The sequence below is a fragment of the Borostomias antarcticus genome (genome assembly GCF_949987555.1).
Source record: "Borostomias antarcticus genome assembly, chromosome: 7".
NCBI classification, from domain to species: domain Eukaryota; kingdom Metazoa; phylum Chordata; class Actinopteri; order Stomiiformes; family Stomiidae; genus Borostomias; species Borostomias antarcticus.
This window is the reverse complement of record NC_140240.1, coordinates 2,307,113-2,327,913: the sequence shown is the minus strand read 5'-3', so window position 1 is coordinate 2,327,913 and position 20,801 is coordinate 2,307,113. Positions and strand designations below refer to the sequence as shown.

The 20,801-nt window shown below is 44.5% G+C and overlaps 1 protein-coding gene across 1 annotated transcript; it reads left to right on the top strand.

The window, feature by feature from the left end:
- Positions 1-1,253: 1,253 nt before the first annotated feature.
- LOC311311465 (protein FAM107B) lies at positions 1,254-13,414 on the top strand. Its single transcript, XM_084441190.1, has 4 exons — positions 1,254-1,453; positions 6,701-6,914; positions 11,161-11,320; positions 11,486-13,414. Exons 1-4 carry the CDS (start codon positions 1,378-1,380, stop codon positions 11,600-11,602), a joined length of 567 nt encoding a protein of 188 aa, XP_084297316.1. The 5' UTR covers positions 1,254-1,377; the 3' UTR covers positions 11,603-13,414.
- Positions 13,415-20,801: the final 7,387 nt, after the last annotated feature.

The following is a 20,801-nucleotide window of genomic DNA, read 5'->3' as shown; positions in this document are numbered from 1 at the left end:
CGTGCTGTACATTTCCTGTCAGTGAAATTCACACATAAACATCCAGAGATGACAGCCCATTAAAGACAGAGGTATGATGAGAGGCTGTGTGAGCGGTAGGCTACCTCTCTGGTTCTCAGAGCCTGGCTACTGTACACACCGCTAAGAGCTAGCACCCAGGTGACGAATAGTTAATATCAGTATTGAGCATGGGAGCTTAGGCGCTGAACAAATCCCACCAGCAAGAGACCACTAGTGGGGGGTTAGAGAGAGGATGAGATGAAGGCGGGGCAGAGGGAGGTGAGAGAGGGAGCACAGAGTGAGTGGAGAGAGAGAGAGAAAGAGTGCAGAAGAGAAAGTGTAAGAGAGAAAGAGCAGGTTAGAGGGAGGGTTGGAGTAGAGGAGGGAGGCAGAAACAACAGAGAGCAAAGGAGGGGAGGGGAGAGGCAGAGTGGGAGGGAGGGTCCGACGGAGAGGAGGGGAGGGGAGGGGAGAGGCAGAGTGGGAGGGAGGGGAGTGGAGAGGCAGAGTGGGAGGGAGGGGAGGAGGGGAGGGGAGAGGCAGAGTGGGAGGGAGGGGAGGGGAGAGGCAGAGTGGGAGGGAGGGGAGGAGGGGAGGGGAGAGGCAGAGTGGGAGGGGAGGAGGGGAGAGGCAGAGTGGGAGGGAGGGTCCGAAGGAGAGGAGGGGAGGGGAGAGGCAGAGTGGGAGGGAGGGTCCGAGGGAGAGGAGGGGAGTGGAGAGGCAGAGTGGGAGGGAGGGTCCGATGGAGAGGAGGGGAGGGGAGAGGCAGAGTGGGAGGGAGGAGAGGAGGGGAGGGGAGAGGCAGAGTGGGAGGGAGGGGAGGAGGGGAGAGGCAGAGTGGGAGGGAGGGTCCGAAGGAGAGGAGGGGAGGGGAGAGGCAGAGTGGGAGGGAGGAGAGGAGGGGAGGGGAGAGGCAGAGTGGGAGGGAGGGTCCGGAGGAGAGGAGGGGAGGGGAGAGGCAGAGTGGGAGGGAGGGTCCGAGGGAGAGGAGGGGAGGGGAGAGGCAGAGTGGGAGGGAGGGTCCGACGGAGAGGAGGGGAGGGGAGAGGCAGAGTGGGAGGGAGGGGAGAGGCAGAGTGGGAGGGAGGGGAGAGGCAGAGTGCGGGGAGGAGCGGAGGGGAGGGGAGAGGCAGAGTGGGAGGGAGGGTCCGACGGAGAGGAGGGGAGGGGAGAGGCAGAGTGCGGGGAGGAGCGGGGCCGTGGAATGCCTGGCGGTGGTCATGTGATTATTTACACTAGCCCGGGTAGGGAGAGGGAGGCATGTTTAAAGGACTGTGCTGCTACTGCCTTGGCTCTGACGGGCCTCTCCTCAGAGACATGTAGCTCTCTGAGAACCGGGACACACCAGGACACACCAGACACGCGTGTGGTAGAGAGATGGCACAGAGAGTCACCCAGAGCCTCTTCCCCCCTGGCCAGTCTGGGAGACCCAGGGATGTGATGGTCAAGTCAGGTAAGACGCTGAACCCTGCAGGCTGCACTCCGACTCTTTGCTTGACTGCCAGATGAGAGGCTTCAGTCAAAAGCTCACAGACTCGACCGCACGGCTGAAGTACTACTGAAGTGAGGTATTACATTGATATATCGACGCTACAGTACAAGCGACTGGAGCAGGTTTTTGAGGAATGTTATTGTTCTGACAGTTTGTGGTAGCTACAGGGAAATTTGTCTAAGTGGCTGGTGCAGGAGAGATGCTGACAAGCGTGGAGTTGGCAGTGAGTTGTGTGTGCGCATGGGGACAACCCTGTAGCAGCTGAAAGTAACAGGGAATCGACAATGACAGCACTTGTGTTTGTCTGGCTGGTAACAGCAAACTGCCAAGTTCAGTGGGAAAGACAAGCGGATCTGTCTAACCTGCCCCCTGATTCCAACACATCATGGAGAGCTCCTCTCAATCATTGAGCTCCTCTGAATCATTTTCTGTAGCAGGCAACAAGCTCTTGCTTTCTGTAGCCGGCAACACACTCTTTCTTGTGGCTTGCTACAGAAAATGTTGATCTTTTCTATAGAGCTGAAGGAGCCGGCTCATTTAGAAAAATGTCAACACCTTTCCAGAGGCTGCACTGAGATGTGTCTGGCATGTTCTTTTATGTTCTCTGGAGAGTATTCAGGTTTACAACCTCACCAGTCAGAATATTACTGTATCCTCTGTCCCTTCAGATGGACAGGACTAGCTAGCACTTTCAAATGGTCAGTGGCATCTCTGTTAGCGCAGTGGTTTCAAACAGCTTGAGACTTTGGCTTTTGCAACCTCCTGTCTGTAACACTATCTCAAGGGTGTGTTTGTATAAGTAGAGAAACGTTGTATCCTCTGGTAGAATGGTCCGGTTGTGATCCAGTAAAATAAACTGTGCAGCCTCACCGCTACACATTTTGAACAGTTGTGTGTGTGTGTGTGTGTGTGTGTGTGTGTGTGTGTGTGTGTGTGTGTGTGTGTGTGTGTGTGTGTGTGGCTAAGTACAGTACAGCAACAGTTACTAACCCTACTTCAATAAACACAGCATGCCACTTTACAAATACTTTCAATGAGTGTTTATACTGTTCAGTCATATGAGTCTGATCAGTTTCAGCTTTTCAGTGTCAATTGAACAGATTTTATAAATAACGCTGAATGTGCTTGTGCTCAATTTGCAAACATTCTTGAAAAAAATTAATCTGTCCTCCATGAATGTTAGGGGATTTAAAACAAGTGTTGTCTTTGGCTGGTGATATGAGGTAAGACCCTCTTTGTCGTTTAGATGATAATGAATACAGCCTCAGTCTGAATTTCATGGTGTATCTTCAATCTGCATTCAGAGTGTATTATGGGAAAAGTGCTCTCCCGCCCTGCCCCAAGGGAGCCTGGGAATACTGGGCGTCTTAGGGCCTAAACTAGCGTTACCAAGGCGACAACCAGTGTTCTGTTTGTATACAAGCTGAGACCTCTTTCATGCTCAGTTTTGTCTTTCTCCCCCAAGATGCATAGCGTCATGAGACGAGACAGGAATTAAATCTCCAGCTGAGTTGGGGACCACATCACTGGTGGTGTTTATTAAACAGAACAGAGTACACTTCACTCTAAGTTAAATAGTGTTTTTGCTTTTTGTTTACCTATACGAAGCATCCACTTGAAGTAATTTGGAATGTTTTGTTATTGGGAAATGGTTGAGAATAAATGGTTTGCAGAACAGATTCGAGAGGACAGTGTGGTTAATGGGCTTAGATTTCCCAGGTTATCAGAGACCCTCTAAAGGCCCTTCCCATATATAACTGAATGATACTGATGCCTTTAAGCTATGTTTCAAATCTGTTTGAGATACAGTGACCAGAGACTCTGTGTCTCCTACTACTTGCCTGCATGAACAAGTATTGATATTTTGAGCCTGACCTGTCTGCTGTTATGAACCTTGCCAGAACATTCCAAGCTGAGGATTCTGGACTTCACTTACATAACATATGGTGCAACTGTTCAAACATTGTTTGTTCCAGTTGTGTTCAAACGGTACACACACACACACACACACACACTTATACACAAACACACTCATGAAATGCATACACTTAGCCTACCCTTTTCATTAGCATGTTGAGAAGTCACATTCTATCCATAGTGAGAACAAGGTGACTATACAGGAATCCATTATTGAGGTTAATTACTTTAAAGAAACCCCTCCCTCCTCTGTGGCTATCTATCTCCAGAAGTCCCCCAGCAGTGACTCGTTACAGTCAGCCTCTCTGGACAAGAAGTCCTGAAAAAGCAATGATGCAGGTTCTCTGTCTCTATCTCCATCTCTTCCTCTTTCTCCATCTGCCAGTCTGTCTCTCTCTCAGTCACTATCTCTCTCCTGCTCTCTTTCACTCCTTCTCTCTCTCTCTCTCTCTCTCCCTCTCTCTTCCTCATTCTCTATCCAGGTCTGCTTGGTTTGCGTCCTCCGACACTTGCAGTTCCCTTTTCTTTGATTACCCTCCAAGGTTTTCTCCTGGCTCAGAATGGGTCTTTGGGGGGTGAGGCGCACAAAATTTTGGGTGGAAACCTCCGTTTTATGCCAAGTAGCCTACCAGCATATAGATAGGCCTATATTCTGTGCTGTTGTTCTGACTGAGCTCACTAATCTCGAGAAATCTGCCGACAGGACACAAAATGGATATGAAGACAAACTGTTTAAGATACTGATAACCTGTCTATTAATTAACTTGATTATAATCATAGTGGTCCAAACCATATACAATGCGAAAAAGAGGGGTGGGCTGCACTTGAAACAAGCTATTAAACACATTTGGAGAAGATTTGAATTGCTATTTTTATTCTCAATTTTTGGCATTTTGGCACTGGTGATTTTCCTTTGGCTCTGGCTAAAATCTCTTTGGGGGGCGCCAAAAAAAATCCTCTATGCAGGAAACACCCTGCCCTCCCACCTCACTCTCTCTTTTTTTCTACTGTACCAGTATCTCCCTCTCCCTCTCTCTCTCTCTCTATCTCTCCATCTGTCTGTCCCGTTCAGATGAACATCTTGGAGTTCATCTTTCTACAGGATGGCAGGCAGGCACACACTGTGCAGTGATTAGCCATGCTGTTATAATTGTGGTGCTGCTCCACTGGGATCCCTGCTCTTCTCTGTGAGACCACTGCCCAGCAGGGCTTCTAAACACACATTCCAGCGTATCAGTGTTAGTTAGTTAGTATCAGACTGTTATATATTGCCAAGAGGAACTACCAGGCTGGAAAAGCTTACCTTGTACTGTAACTACCGCAAGACAGAACCCTTAATTTGAAAAACATTACCCACCAACACATTCTTGATTGAATCCCAGCCTTAGAACTAGCTGTCTGAACACAACCTGATTAGTACAGATTTAGTAAGTAAGTAAGTAAGTATTATTTATATAGCGCCTTTCACAGCACGAATGCACAAAGCGCTTCACAATACAAATAACACATAAAAAGGGAAGAAAGAGCGACATACAAAATGCAATACATACAAAATACAAGGCAATTACGACATACAAAATACAGTACAAGGCAGTTATAAAATACAAGAGCAGGAGCAAGCAACAAAAGCGTCTGCTCTGAACGAAAGCCGGAAGGAAGGGTGAGATCAGATTGATCCATTTATTTACATTATTTGTTCATGAATCATCATGCCGGTGTTCCCAACATCAGAGTCCTCTCCTCTCTGTCTCTAACCCATCACCAATAGCCTGTCCACAGCCCTGATTGGGAAGTGCTGAGACAAGACAAGCAGACCTCATTTACTTCTTATGAAATATTGAGCAGCGGAGATAGCTCTGGTTGCACTTGAGAAAGGAAGTCATTGTTCCATCCCGGCCTGTTTGCGTATGACATCTGATCTGTCCCTTCAGAATCACTCTGGCTGGGATCAGGTGCTTCATAATCTGGCCCTTCTTGAAGACACACAGGAGCAATACAGTAGAGCGAGAACAGTAGCGCCTACAGTTGTCGACGCGGTGAGAACAGTACAGAATCAAAAGGTCTGGATTGTGTGCCTGATCCATTTCATGTTCTAAGAGGAGATCTCTGTGTCCCATAGTTTCATTTAGAGTACAGGGGAGTGGCCCGAGCCCTAGAGTCCCATTAATACCACAGATGTCACTGGAGATCAACCTTTACAGAGTGGCTAATCATTCACTCGGCCAGTCAAGGCTTGCTGAACCTGACCTTCCCTGCGGGGGTCACATTGAGCTGATAGGGTGTAGCCTAGCATGTCGCAATCCTAACTCTCAGAGAGTAGCAGAGAGAGAGAGAGCAGGAAAGAGGCATGTGGAATTTCTATCGGCTCTTAGGAAAACAAACTGAGCGGAGCTGGTGGATCACCTGCCGCTGCTCAGCTGCCTGCTGGGTAATGTGAATGAGCAGGAGAATGTGTTCCAGGACCCCAGCTGGTCCAAATGTCAGAGCCCCATGTTGGGACAGAGAGTGAGGATGAAACGCCTGCTATTAGCGCCCTCCTGATGCCCTGAGGACCTCATTGGATAGTTTACTATTCTGTTCTACGTCATCCACAATGGTTTCTTTCATTCGCACTTCTGCTGATATCTCTGTTATGATGTTTCGGAGCGTTCGGTTTTGAGTCTCCCTTTCCTTGACACTGTGTATTTTCACTTTGTACTTTCTTCACACACACACAATCTGACAGCAGTTTAGACAGTCCAGTTTGACAACTCTCCGATAAAGATCCGATTTTAACCAGAGTATCTCTCTGAACCCTGATGAATAAAGTTGACGTCAATGAAATTTGAATCTCATCTCTTTCTCTTTCCCCGATTTGTTCTCTTCTGGTTTCACATTTTGGTAACATCTATCACTCTATCTCTCTCCCTCTCTTCTCTCCCACTCCTCTATCACTCTATTTCTCTCCCTCTCTTCTCTCTCACTCCACTCCTCCTCCTGGGGCGGCTGTAGCTCAGTTGGTAGAGCGGGTCGTTCAGTGATCGAAGGGTCAGTGGTTCGAATCCCAACTCCGACTGTCCATATGTCGAAGTGTCCTTGAGCAAGACACCTAACCCCAAATTGCTCCCAATGAGCAGGTTAGCACCTTGCATGGCAGCTACCGCCATTGGTGTGTGAATGGGTGAATGAGAGGCTATTGTAAAGCGCTTTGAGTGCCGCTAAGGTGGAAAAAAAAAGCGCTATATAAATGCAGTCCATTTACCATTTATCATTCTATCCCCTCTCTTCTCTCCCACCATTCCTGTCCTGCAGCGTCGGCCTATGCAGACCTCCAGTGGGAGCAGCAGCCCAGGCATGGTGAAGGCTACCCCCAAAGGGACCCGCCCCCCCTGTCCAGCTACGCCCCCCAGCCGGATTACATGGAGGACGAGGATGATCTCATCAAGCCCAAAAAGCTGGTTAATCCAGTCAAAGCCTCCAAGAGCCACCAGGATCTACATCGAGAGCTGCTCATGAGCCACAAACGGTACTGAAAAATGTCCAATGTGAGGTCCACTGTGAGGTCTTTGGAAAGAAACAAACAAACAAACAAATGGATGAGCGATGTGCATGAGTGTGTGTGTGGGTGTGTGCATGTTTGTGTATATGTGTATATGTGAGCATGACAAGGGCCAATCTGTGATACAGTATGCTGAACCATAGTAGTGATTATGTATGCCTCAACATGCAGGGATTTTGTATACATGTACATAATTTGCACATTAAGCAGGAACAGGTCACAATAAGGCACTATGATACCACTGTAATCATACAGTCTAAGGTTACCGTTCAGCTATGATGTGCACATGTATACTGTATTGCTGGCAATGCCTTAAAAAACATAATTCACAAATGCTTTGTACAACAATCTCTACATATGTACAGTAAGGCCATTAAGTCTATCTCTATGAATTATGGACAAACAGTGTTTGAAGCAGCAAAGGACTCCATCCAAAACTAAAGAAACCGAATGTTTCATAGCTAGATTTGGGTATGGGGGATAGAGGGGGCACGCCCGCCTTACCATGTTTCAAACGTCTCAAAATGAATAGTAAATGGCCTACAGGGAATGGGCTCTGTTTGACGCTTGGGCTGAAGAGAGACATGCCACAGAATTCAGCAAAAATGTGCATGTTCAGCACAAGTCCAGCTGTGGTTGAGATGTTGGTGGGGTTAGCTCCTTGGTGTGGCACTGTCGGACAGAGGAATGCACTTCTGTTCCACACTGTACCCAGACGAAGCCAGACAAATAACTTACTGAACAGTTCATCATTAGGGAAATGTGTAATAAATGCATTAAGAAACCAGGTCCACATGTTAACATGAATACAAATGAGAATTGAAAATGTAGATTTGTCACACAGCTCTAACTATGTTGCAGGATTGAAGTAATCACAAATAGATCTGTGAATGTACAAAAACAGAGCCCAATAAATTGGAGCACTACTTGTTATCTGACAAATGTTCCTCTTTCTATACTTTAGCAGCTCCAAAATTAACTCCTGGCCCAGTTATTGCTAGATAATAGCCACCACAATGCCTGTGCCATTGGTGAACTGATCAACTGTTTTTTCTTGTTGTTATTGTTGTTTCTATGGTACAGTAGCCTACGTATTCTATTCAATTAGGCATTTTTATAAGACCACTTGGATTTCAAACCTCTCCGGCACCTGCTTTCTTTTTTTTGTTTTGTATTGTCTTTTATGTTCTTGTTTTTATGGTGCAAATAAATAGCCTAATTTAGACCCAAACATCCAGAGGCTTTCCATGAGAGGACACTGGCGACACCAACCTTTCAGAAAACAGCCAATAGAGGGTCTATTATGTTACATTACATTACAGTCATTTAGCAGATGCTTTTATCCAAAGCGACTCACAATAATTGCATTTAACGTAGGAAGAGCCAATGTACTACTACTTGCCAGAACTCACAAGTGCATCTTCTCTCTAAAACAAGTGACTAAGAGCATAATCTAGTGCTGAAGGCAAAGTGCAAGAATATCAATCTTAAGTACAGTGCAATATAATATAATACAATAAGTGCTTAGGCGGGAGGATTGTTGTAGTACTTCTTGAAGAGATGAGTTCTGAGCCTGCGACGAAAGATGGGCAGCGACTCTGCTGTCCTGATATCAGTGGGCAGTTCATTCCACCACTGCGGGGCCAGGAGTTATGTCCCTCCAGTCTTGCCATTTCACTGCTAGGCCTATAGAAAAGCAGAAAAGGCACTTTTTAAATCAAAACTAGAACTGAACTTTTTTTTCTGGATGTACAGGCAAATGTTATTAATTCAGTAGCGCCAGACCGATTAGTCATGGTTCCCAGCTCCAGAAATCAATGATAGCCGACACTGTAAAAGTATCTGTTACGAAATAGGAACTCACATCTTTTGCACCCTCTCTCCTGTAATCTGAACTTTATTGAATATGTCCACATCTCAGTATCGATCAGAAACAGACAGAGAAGCAGTACAATGAAATTGAGCAGTTCTTGAAGTGGGGAGAATGGATACTGCCAGGTCTATAGTATGCTATCAGTCATCGCCCTTACCCTCGGCTCACTGTATCCTGCCAGTGTTGATCTTGAATATTATACTAATATTATATTATACAAAGCACCAGATTGAGGGCATGCCAGACCATGATCACATCACTTTATTGCCCATAATGTATGCATCACACACACACACACACACACACACACACACACACACACACACACAACTTTTGCTTACCATTAGACAGATTCTCAGAGGTAAGGTGGCAGGGTGCCATGCCTGTAATTAAGCATCTACTATCTGCTGGGCTGGCAGTGAGATTGGAACAGAGAGAGACTCGGCTGTGAGAGTCAATGCCCAGGGGAGGCAATCTGTGTTGAGCACTGGAGAGAGAGAGAGAGAGGGAGAGAGAGAGAGAGAGAGAGAGAGAGAGAGAGAGAGAGAGAGAGTGAGAGAGAGAGAGAGAGAGAGAGAGGGAGAGAGATAGAGAGAGAGAGAGAGAGAGAGAGAGGGAGAGAGAGAGAGAGAGAGAGAGAGAGGGAGAGAGAGAGAGAGAGGGAGAGAGAGAGAGAGAGAAGAGAGAGAGAGAGAAGAGAGAGAGAGAGAGAGAGAGAGAGAGAGAGAGGGGGGGGGGGGGGCTAACAGCACTTGGGAGATAAGCTTCAACACAGTGATGGGAGTTCAAGAATTGGGTCATCAAGACTGAACACAGTCTCCCAGATTGAGTAGTCACTCTCTCCCTCTCTCTCTCTCTCCCTCTCTCTCTCTCTCTCTCTCTCGTGCTGTTCCTCCCTCTTTCTCCCCTCTCTTGAGATATGGCTTTTCCAGCCACTGACTGGCATTGATGTCTGTAATCTGAGGTGGAGAAGGGAAGGCAACCTAAGAGTGAGTAGGACAAAAACATGGACAATAACATCTAGTAGAGGGAGGGGAGAAAATGTGGTGGGATTCAGATGTCCTTCCAGCTCACCAGACTCTGTGGGTTGAAGGGAAACAGGAGCCTATCTATGGATTTCCTTAAGTACGGATTCCGTGGTCCCAGGGTCACTTATGGACATGAGGAACAACAGTAATAAAGTGGGTTCAGATGTCAACTCCAGAACAATTCTATTCTTGTCTTCGCCTTGTGGGTATCAGGTCATGCTGGATGGATGCGGCGATTTGTATGTAGTGTGTTCCCGATTTCACACAGCTAATACAAACTCCTCTCCACTGGCACTCCAGTGTGTGTGTGTGTGTGTGTGTGTGTGTTTGTCTCAGTGTTGGAGGAGGTGTGTGTGGGGGGGTTCCTGAAGGTGACAAAATCTGTAATTGACTCCATGTTTGTTGTGTTCATTCCTCTGTGCTGATGTGATGGACACAGACTAAATTAAACCAATCACTAAGTACACCTCCCACATCTCTCCATCCCATAATCACACCTCCCACAGCCCCCCCCCCCTCTCCATCCCACGCTATAGAAGGCTGTGACTGCACATCTTCAAAGAACGAGTTATTTCAATTAACAGTCACACAAAGAGGTGAGGAAAGGGATACCGTGAGAAAGGGAGAAGGAGAGACAAGAGGAGCTAGTGAATTATAAAATTGCTTAGTATAGAACTCTTAATGTTAGAACGTAGGACGTGTTATTTTAGATCAAGAATGAATGAGCCAGGCAGTCATTTGAGGTGCCAGAGGAATTGATCTCAAAATTATAGGACAAGAACGTATCTTGCTCACTCCAATCGCCACCACACTTCTGGTAAATAGAGAAGCTTCAGCAGTGTGCTTTCTTTTATTTATTTTTTTCAAATCAAATCAGTCAATATGTTTCCATGAAGGTGGAGAATTAGCTTCACCATAGAGAGAGAGACAACTGGCCAAGATCAGACTCGGTAGATGTCCATCTTATTATTATTCGAATATGTAATGCAGTTACAGTGTTGTTTATCTAACTAGCTACTGTGTCATAATTATTTCAAAGTATAATTTGTTTCTATAGTGAAATTAGTTTTTATAATTTAACAAAGCAGGACCAAAAATCATAAATTTGTTGACAATAAATATGTCAAGATTGCCCCCTGCTGGAGACCAAGTAACATTGAGAAAAAAGTCACAACTCTTCCCTGAAACATAGTTTGATAGGCTCTTTTCTCTGACCTCTCTTTCCTTCACACCATGTCTTTCCCAAACTGTCTTGGGTCAATGTTTTAAATGAATCTCAGTGTTTGATGGCTGATCATTGTTCTGTCACCAGGGGTGGGGTAAGCGCGGAGGCTAAACCCGAGCTGCAGCGCGTTCTGGAGGCCAGGAAGAGAGAGCAGATGATCAAACAGAAGAAAGAGGAGGAAGAGGCCAGGAAGAAGGTCTCTCCTCTGGAGCAGGAGCTCCTCAAGAGGCACAAGAAATTGGAAGAGGTACAGTATGAGACAGCAGTCCACCTTAGCAGTCACAAAGTCAGTCTATGAATGTTGATACAGTATGTGTACACAAAGGTTATATACTAAGCAACCATAGCTATCCATCAGACATGCCATTTCTTCTTACACAATGGTCGAACCTTTCTTCGGTTTTATATCCAGCTGGAGAAAGAGCAGGAGAGGCTGGAGGACGAGACGGAGAGAGCGCCGGAGTTCGTCAAGGTCAAGGAGAACTTGAGACGGACGTCCTTTCATGGTAACGGCGAGAAAGAAGTGTAGCGACGAAACCCACCCAAGATCTGACTCGCTGGGATCTGCTGGAGTTTATGATGTGTATTAGTGGACACACACTGCCGCTGTGCTGCAGTGGAAACACAACTCAGTCCTCATAGCACGGCCCTTCTCCCTGCTATGAGGACTGCCTTGCAGGCCACAATCCAACGCCTGCACTCTCACAGAAGAAGAGGAGAGAGGAGGATAGACTGCACGGTGGCTGCCGGACATTCGGACAGAGAAGGTGAGAAAGAGGGGGATTTGGCAGCTATTTACTAAATGATGACCTGATAAAATGCTACTGTATCATCAGTGGTCCCGTTTCAATCCCCGAAAGATTAGCTGTATGTCAGAATACACACACTGGCTGAAGTACAACAAGCAGGCCCAGTGTGAGAGCATGTGTGTGAACGGCTACTTATTTCATGACATTTGTAGTGAGATGCTATCTCCGGTCCAAGAGGCACAAGGCCAAAGCAGTAGGAGAGAGGGAGAGAGAGAGAGAGAAAGAGAGAGAGAGAGAGAGAGAGAGGGAGCGAGCTCGTGAACTGTGACGGGGACACGCAGGTGTTCTGTAAATGTGTCTGTCAAGTTCTTGAGCTAAAACACTTTGCTGGTTGTTAAGATTCATCTTTGCGCTGAATGTTTCACTTTCACAGTATGGCATTGAGAGATCCACATTTTTGCCCTGCAGGAGTGTGAGCTGAAATGTGTTACTGTGTTTAAAAGAGTCAGTATTATATTATATATTATATTATATTCCTTTTTCGATAGGGCTAAAGCTCAGAGCTTCAGTGTCTGTAGAAGCTAATTCTTCTAAAACCGAGGGGTTTTGTTTTTAGCCAGTGTATGTCAAAAATGTGTCAACCAATCAATGTTATCCTTCCATGTACATATTCACTGAAGCTAATGTGAAAACGTTTGAACTTCTACAAGGGTAACTGTTCAGGATTTGCCTTCCGCTAATGGCATATTTCTAAGTCTACTTGATCTGCTTATGTGTTTCCTCGTTGAGAAAGACCCTGTTCTTATCAGTGCCTTCATTATAAACAATATGCCATCAGAACAAATTATGTTACCAACCATGGATCATGTAATCACGTGATGATTGTAAATCAAAACTTAATTGATCTACAGTATATGTTCTAGCACTGTTTGAAAGGCTTGTGAGTGTGCCTGTGTGTACAGTATGTTTCAGAGACATGGAATTACAATAAGATACAGTTAATAGTTATGTATGCTCTCATATACTTATAACTACTGTATATGAACGCTCTCTCTAGTTACCTATAGTGTATATTGTCTATACACAGTCAAATGCAATGAGTTGAATGGTTTTGAACCATTTAATTTCAAAGTGATTAAATTATACTTTAGAAATTGAAATCAGGTCAAAAATACATGTAATGTTTCTGACGGTTATGAATTCATATTATTAATGATTTCATGATAGCATTCAGTTTTATATGGTTTTATCCTGATAAAAGTAGAAATGACCACTGCTTTCTGGACAAGATATTACAAAACCTTTTGCCTTTACTGAATCCTGAAGCCACTTAAGATGATTTATATTGATTTAAAACTAGACACACAAAAAAACATATGTTCATTCTTATTCTTTATTTTTACTCATTCAGTATTGTTGGCATTACATAAAATGGCTAAAATATTCTATAATTATCTAAATGGTTTCTACAATTACACCATCATGGTTATGATGAACATTTGTATATCACATTACAATACAGACAATGGTGTACACAGAACTGGAACAAGGTTACATTACTTTCTACAAAATAAAATAAAGGACTAACACTACTACCCTGTGCTTTTATTTCGATCTGGAAAAGGTCTGACTTGTCAAACATTATTCATTCACCTCTATTGATGAGGAGAGAGGGATACATCCCTGTCTCAGCCTTCTAGCACAGTGGCGGAAGCTTCCAGAAGCTTCCAGAAAACAATGTTCCATCCCTGAGCACGCACCAGTGGGTTTGCTATAGCGTATCGAGTTAAGGCGCCTCTATTGAGTTCATTTAGACAGAGCCAGGGAGAGCTCTCTGCCAGGGAGAGAGAACATAGTGGAGTCAATGCAGCGCCACTTCCCATGGAATGTTACAAACCAGAGAGTGGAACTCTTAGCAACAGGGTCAGGGCATGGAAATCTGGTCAGTTGACACCTGAACAGGTAAACGCACATTCAAATGTGGGGTACAGAGTGAGAGTTAAACTCAGTTCCCTCTAACTCAGGCTCCTTAAACCCAAATTGGTAATGACTATATGAGATTCCTAGTTGGTTTGGAATGGACAGTATAAAATCCTTAACATCCATCCTCCTTGGTTTTCAATTTAATGAGAATTTTGCCCTTGGGAACAATTCAAAACAAACCGTATGGGTGGAGGCAGCCATTTTCTAATGCCCTCTAATGATGATGACTGTGAAATCCAGAGGTCAGCTTGTGGTACTAGTGGTCAGGGAGAGGAGACAGAGCAGGAGTGTTTTGTTGAGTTTGGTAGGGCAGTGCGAGACATATTACTCCTTGCCCTCGCTAACTTCTTTGGCCCCTTAATTATGGAGGTAGAGTAATGCTACACCCTGCATCACAAGCAGAGCCATTGTCTGCCAACCACTCCATCACTCCTCTGTGGGCCTAATCCAAAGGAATCTCCAGGATCTGGTTTTTAGTGCTCTAGTTAACAGGGCCCAAATGATTGTTGGTGTAGCCTCGGTGAACCTGAACTGAATACTAACCGGACATACGTTTACAGTTGAACAAAACAGATCTTCCTCAAGGTCAGTGATGTTGTCGTCACCTCATATGACTTCTGAAACATCAAATTGAGCTGTCTTCATCACTGATAAAAATTATGGATAAAATGATGTCCTCTTTTGATGTCACTGTGGACTCCCCTTGTAACTGGGGGTCTATGTTCATTTATTCCAAGATCCAGGCCCTTCTACGGGATCAGGGGGCATGTGAAAGATTTCTTGATTTTGGGGGGAAATGGTTGTCAAATAGCTGTTTCCAGTTAATTTAATTTCTTGATAATTCCCCCAGTATTCAAGACAAAGTAGCATCCTTGCAACCTACAGTATCATTAAGGTTTTAGAAGTTACTCTACATGTATAATGACCTCCACCTTAAATTGTCCTTCATACCAAATCTCCGATATTGTACACTATTACCTTTTTATCACTCCACATCTGCCCAACTGCTCATCAGTTTGTCTGTTTGGTGGTGGTGGCATCTTAGGATTGTTTATAATTCTCCTCTCATTAAATAGTTTAATTTGACATGAATACTAAGTTGCTCCCAGCTCATCCACCAGGTGAATAGACGACACAGTTTGGTAATTAGAGCATTCTTCTTGGCCCCATTCCATTTGTGTAGAGAATAAACACCACACACACACACACACACACATACGGATGTGCACACACACACACACACACACACACACACACACACCTGTACGCTCTCTCCCTACATGGACATTGTTGTTGCGATGGCTAGGGGGCGTGGTGTTTTTCTCAGGTAGCATACACATCGCTAGGGCTTTCAGGAGCATAACACAGGAGTGTGTGAGAGACGATGGGGGTGGATACGGCTGTGCGGCTGCTGGCTATGGCGCTCATCACAACCTACATCTGTGAGGCAGGTGAGGCATCCCGTATTCTCTATACATGCTCAGCAATGTCTTACTCATAAACCTCCACACTAGTGGCACAGAAACAAGTGAGCAAGCCAGCTATCAACTTCAGTAATGTAAGCATCATGTTATATTAATTGATATTTTATTTAATTTTTTGAAGTCGTAACATTAACCACATACAATTACAACATGTATTACAGTCAGACAACATTTTACACGCAACACAAAGACAAGACAAAACAAAACAACCACAACAACAAAGGCATCATGTTAGCACAGAGCTGAGGCAGTGTTTTCATGTGTTCGCTAGCTCTGCTGAAGAAGTCCACAGCAGCAGCCTTCCTCAGACCGGCCCTGGAGAAGCGTTCTGCTGAGTGCTCCCCTGCAGGGTGCAGTATGGAGGACAGTGAGATGGAGGAGATGCTAGAGGTCAACTCTGACTATGTGAGTTCACCGTGCCACACACGGGCATACATCTGTGGTGTGGTGGGGATAATAATTTGTGTGATTTCGCCCAGGATCAACACATTGACATCATCCTTTATGAGAGAGAGGCTTTGATTTAAATCTAAAGTCAGAACAAAACTATATTTTGATTTTCATGAAAGCAGTATTTTGAGGTGAATTCAGTTGAAGGTCGTAGTTAACTGCAAGTAACAACAAGTATCCAGTTTCCAGAAGAATTCTGTGTTCATTGTCTAGGAAAAACGCAATCTGTGTTGACACTGTGTGGCAAGTTCTAGTTCAGTTTCTCAGCCTCAGCCTTGAAAAACTAGGTCTCCCCTCAAAAAGAGATTGCATCTCATTAAGACTAACCTGGACAAATAAAAGCAACATCCAACACAGCAGTTTCAGCCTGAGGACTGTGCTGTTTTCCACGGGGACAAAGTATGTAATATAATCTCCTAGGGCCGTGGGGCCCTGGGCTCTGACATGCAGCAGAGCTCAGGGCCTCACACAAAAGACAGGTCAGTCCATTAACACTGACTTTGTTACTTTGTGACTTGTTAGAAAGATCACATTACTACCATGAGGGCTGTTACTACCTCTGAATGTGAGCAACTGTGGCTGACTGCTCAAAGGGTGGAAGTCACACAGTTGGGATACAGAGTATTTAGATTGATGCTGTTTGTGGGCAACTTGGAATGTAGTTTGAAAGACCTATGTCATTCACAGGAGGACAGTTCACAGATGCAGCTAAAAGGTTTTGCCGAGCCAGATGTGAACCTGGTAAGTTAAATTCAAGTCAGATTAAGTCCAAGTCTATATGACAAATGGTGAAATGTGCCATTTTCTGTGTGTTGCCATCAGAGTCCTGCTGGAGGGATGCTGGAGGAAGGTTCTGGAATGTAGCCCACCGAGCATCATGTCTCGGCCTGAGTACTGAAGAAGATGGAGAGCAGGAGAAACCTGGGTAATATTCAATCAGAAAGAAAAAGACTTAAGTGATTAAATATTATCATCATCTTACACGTTACTGAGTTGTTGTTGTTGTTGTTGTTGTGTTTTTTTTTTATCCAACTGCTGAAAGTCGAATGCCTTTTGGAATATATGTAGTCTATTTGTCTCTCTATGGTTTCAAAACACTTGATAACATTAACAAGTTTTTACTTTTGTCATAATCCTGTAAAGACCAGTTTACATCTGCTTACTGCTCACATGCACCTTTGTGTTTTGTAAGAATGGTGCTCCATGCCTTTTACAACTATTAACAAATGTATCATTGTAGCATTGTCACATAAAATCACATACTGTAGGCGTAGTACTGTACCTTACAGTATATATACTGTATATATATATATGATGTTGAAGTAAAAATGTCTCAATAAATCATATAGTCAAATTTTAATGAGTCAATTCCAGATAATTGCCAATACAAAGTCTCTAAAGTTAACCTCTACTAGATGCATGAAAATGTTCTGGAACATCCATGAAATTATGATAAGGGAAAAAAGAGACTGAGTGACAGGGTACAGTGTGTTTTGGTTGAAAATCTACTTTGAAATGTAGTAAATATGACAAGTGTAAATATTCCATTAAAATGCATACTGCAAACAAATGTTGGGACTTTTTTTTACTGGGCTGCACTCATCTGGTATAAACACACAACATGGATGTTTATTATTTCATTGAAGAGACCATCTACTAAAGTGTAGAACTATTATACAGTAAATAGCCTACACCTGGCCCTGGAGCATTGTAGCTAGGCTACCTTCCATCCCTTTAGAGATGCTGCAGGGTAGGTGATGCCTCAGAGCGAGGTATGGGAGTCTGTCAGATATACTGTGGGAGAGACTGTTCGGAATCGCTCCCTCGTTCCCTCACTCCCTATTCCCTATATAGGGTTCACCATGTAGTGAACTACCTAGGGAACGGAGAAAATGTAGGGTACATGCACTGTTCCCTGCAAATCAAGGTGAATTGTGGGAAAGAAATAGTGGACTATATAGGGAACGAAAATTCCGTGGAGAATTCGGACACTACAAACAAAATGTCTGACGCCCTATATAGTGCACTATATAGTGAATAGGGAGCAATTCCGAACACAGCAAAAGCTTTAGTGAGCCAGGAAATGGACCAAGTTCAGAAGCGTAGGGAACGGAGAGGGAGAAGGTTGCAGTCTGAACGAAAAAACACATCCAGGACAGAAGGGGAGAAAAGGACACATGAAAGGTGCTTTGGTTTTCTAGAATAAACTGCTCATTCCATTCACAGTTTATGGTGAGTCTATGTTAGTCCCATGCAGGTTAAAATGGCAAATAAATGTAAGTCGATACTAATGTTGCTGGCCTCGTTTGTGTTTATTCTGTTCTGCTGCCAAATTATTCTATAATTTGTTGTTATTTTGTTCTAAAGAGGCTGGAGGGGTTGTGTCATTAGGGGCTTAACGGGAACAGTTAGGCCTATGGTAGGCCGGGTAGAGGCAATGTGGGCCTATCATCTGTGCCTCTACAAAAGGCTGTTCCTGATCCTGTTTCGCTTGTCCTCTAGGGGGCAGAACACTTCTACATATGCACTAAGACTCCTGACTGAACCACCCTCCACTTGGTAATCTCTTCCCCTCCTAAAGCTGTGTTCGGAATCGCTCCCTATTCACTATATAGTGCACTATACTGTATAGGGCGTCAGCCATTTTGTTTGTAGTGTCCGAATTCTCCACGGAATTTTCATTCCCTATATAGTCCACTATTTATTACCCACAATTTACCTTGATTTGCAGGGAACAGTGCATGTACCCTACATTTTCTCTGTTCCCTAGGTAGTTCACTACATGGTGAACCCTATATAGGGAATAGGGAGTGAGGGAACGAGGGAGCGATTCCGAACACAGCTAGTCGAACTCTAGGGAACATGTTTTTAGACCCACCTACATTAGTTGATGTTACCGAGTCTTATTTGCAGACAGGCTACTACGTATTTGTAAATACCCTCCTGCTGAAACACATGTAGGCTACATATAGTATGAGTGAGGAAAAAGCTAAATGATAGATACTGATTCATTTATAGCCTAAATTCACCCATTCACACACCAATGGCAGTAGCTGCCATGCAAGGTGCTAACCTGCTCATTGGGAGCAATTTGGGGTTAGGTGTCTTGCTCAAGGACACTTCGACAGTTGGAGCTGGGATTCAAACCACTGACCCTTCGATCACTGAACGACCCGCTCTACCAACTGAGCTACAGCCGCCCCTTAGACCTAACCTACTCACTGACTACTACAGTACAAACATTAATAGGCCCGAAACCTAATGAAGAGCTATTTCTCCTATTTGGTTTCACCAAATGACATCCTGAGGAAAACATTAGTGAACCACTGGCATTCTGCGGTATGTGAAATATGTGAGTAGGAATATGCTGTATTTCTCCTACAATGACAATAGACTTCACAATGTAGGCTATGCTAGTCACAGGTATTTGGGTATCCGGATATGAGCTGTGTGGCTGATCAAAGACATAAGCGACTACCCTGTGCCAGGCAAATGTGAACAGCAGGAATCTTATTTTAGAGTGTTTGCAGAGGGTTGAGGAGGAGGGAACTTATGTCACTTATATCACTGCCACTGAAAAAACACATGGAGGGCCGGGAGATTTAGCTTACCTGTAAAGTTGGATTTAGGTCTATCATATGTAAGTGTATAAGCTATGTCTACCTCATGACTATCTAAAGAGATTTTGACCTAGCCTATCAAAGACATTTGATATCAGTTGAAGGTGGAATCAGTCACTTCACCAGTTTGCATTGAAGAAACTCAAGCACGGTCTACAACTGCCACCTTCTGGTAGAGGCCTTATCCTCTACTCTATGATGAAAGGACTACAATGCCTTTTATTCTGATTACACATTCAGAGTAGATCACAGACTTACAGAGCTCTACAACAAGGTCTGTAATGCACCCGGGATTATGAGGGATATGATGTTCTGTATACAGGCTTACTGCGAAGAACATTTGCAAAGCAAGTGGGTACAAGAAAGCTACAGTAGCATGAATCAACATGTTCAGGTCCAAAGGCCTAGCCTGGGGGGAAAGGCCTGAAACATTTAGGAGATTTATACTTAGCCTCTGACCTTGTGTTACTAAAAACAAATCTATCTTTCAGACAGAGAAAGGAGGAGGGGAGGAAGCGAGGAGAGGGGAACTCATGGCGAGTTGATCAACAGACATTTACGTTTTAATAATTAAGCAGATGTTTTTATCTAAAGCGACTTACTAAGTAAAATTGGCTAAAGTGAAACAACTGCACATCCCGGTAAAACCTTACATAAGAAGTGTCACCAGCAATCACAGTGCTAGACAAAAGTATATTTTTTGTTTTGTTTGTTTGTTTGTTTATTATACTGTACAGGCCTACTGTAAGTGCAGGGCTTTCCGTTTATAGTATGAACTTCTGGAAAGGGACCTAATTCTGCCTTAGTGTAACTAACTCCGTTTTCAACCACAGTCTACTGCTAGTGTTTCGCAGATAAATGGTTTGTGATCTGTGTGTGATAACAGTGAAATAGATTAAGTGCAACTAAATACACATAGCCTACCGTATAGGCCGAGTATGAGAATGAGGGCAATACTGTGTCACTACTCTGACCACCAGCCCCTACCTGACAGGTCGCTCCTACCAGGTGACATGGAGAGGGTATGTGTCAGAACCATGTAGTCTGACTACGGGGGTTCCACAGGGGTCAGTCCTGGGTCCTCTTCTTTTTTCCCTCTACACTACATCTCTGCTTCTGTCCTTCAATCACTTGGCTTCTCCTACCACTGTTATGCTGATGACACCCAGCTGTCCCTGTCATTTCCCTCCTCTGACACACAAGCGGTGGCACACATCTCCGAGTGGATGGTGGCACACCACCTCAAGCTCAACCTGGACAAGACTGAGCTGCTGTTCCTCCTGGGGAAGGGCTGCCTGCACCGCAACCTGGCCATCACCATTAACGACACAGTGGTGATACCAATTCAGACTGCGAAAAATCTGGGTGTGACCGTATTGACAGTTGTCAATCTCAGCACATATCACATCCGTTACACACTCAGATTCCTGCTCTACAGCATC

Coding starts and splice junctions, on each gene's coding strand:
- LOC311311465 (XM_084441190.1), top strand. CDS start 1,378: ATGGCACAGAGAGTCACCCAGAGCCTCTTCCCCCCTGGCCAGTCTGGG. Junction 1,454..6,700: donor GGATGTGATGGTCAAGTCAG/GTAAGACGCTGA, acceptor CCTGTCCTGCAG/CGTCGGCCTATGCAGACCTC. Junction 11,321..11,485: donor GGCACAAGAAATTGGAAGAG/GTACAGTATGAG, acceptor TTTTATATCCAG/CTGGAGAAAGAGCAGGAGAG.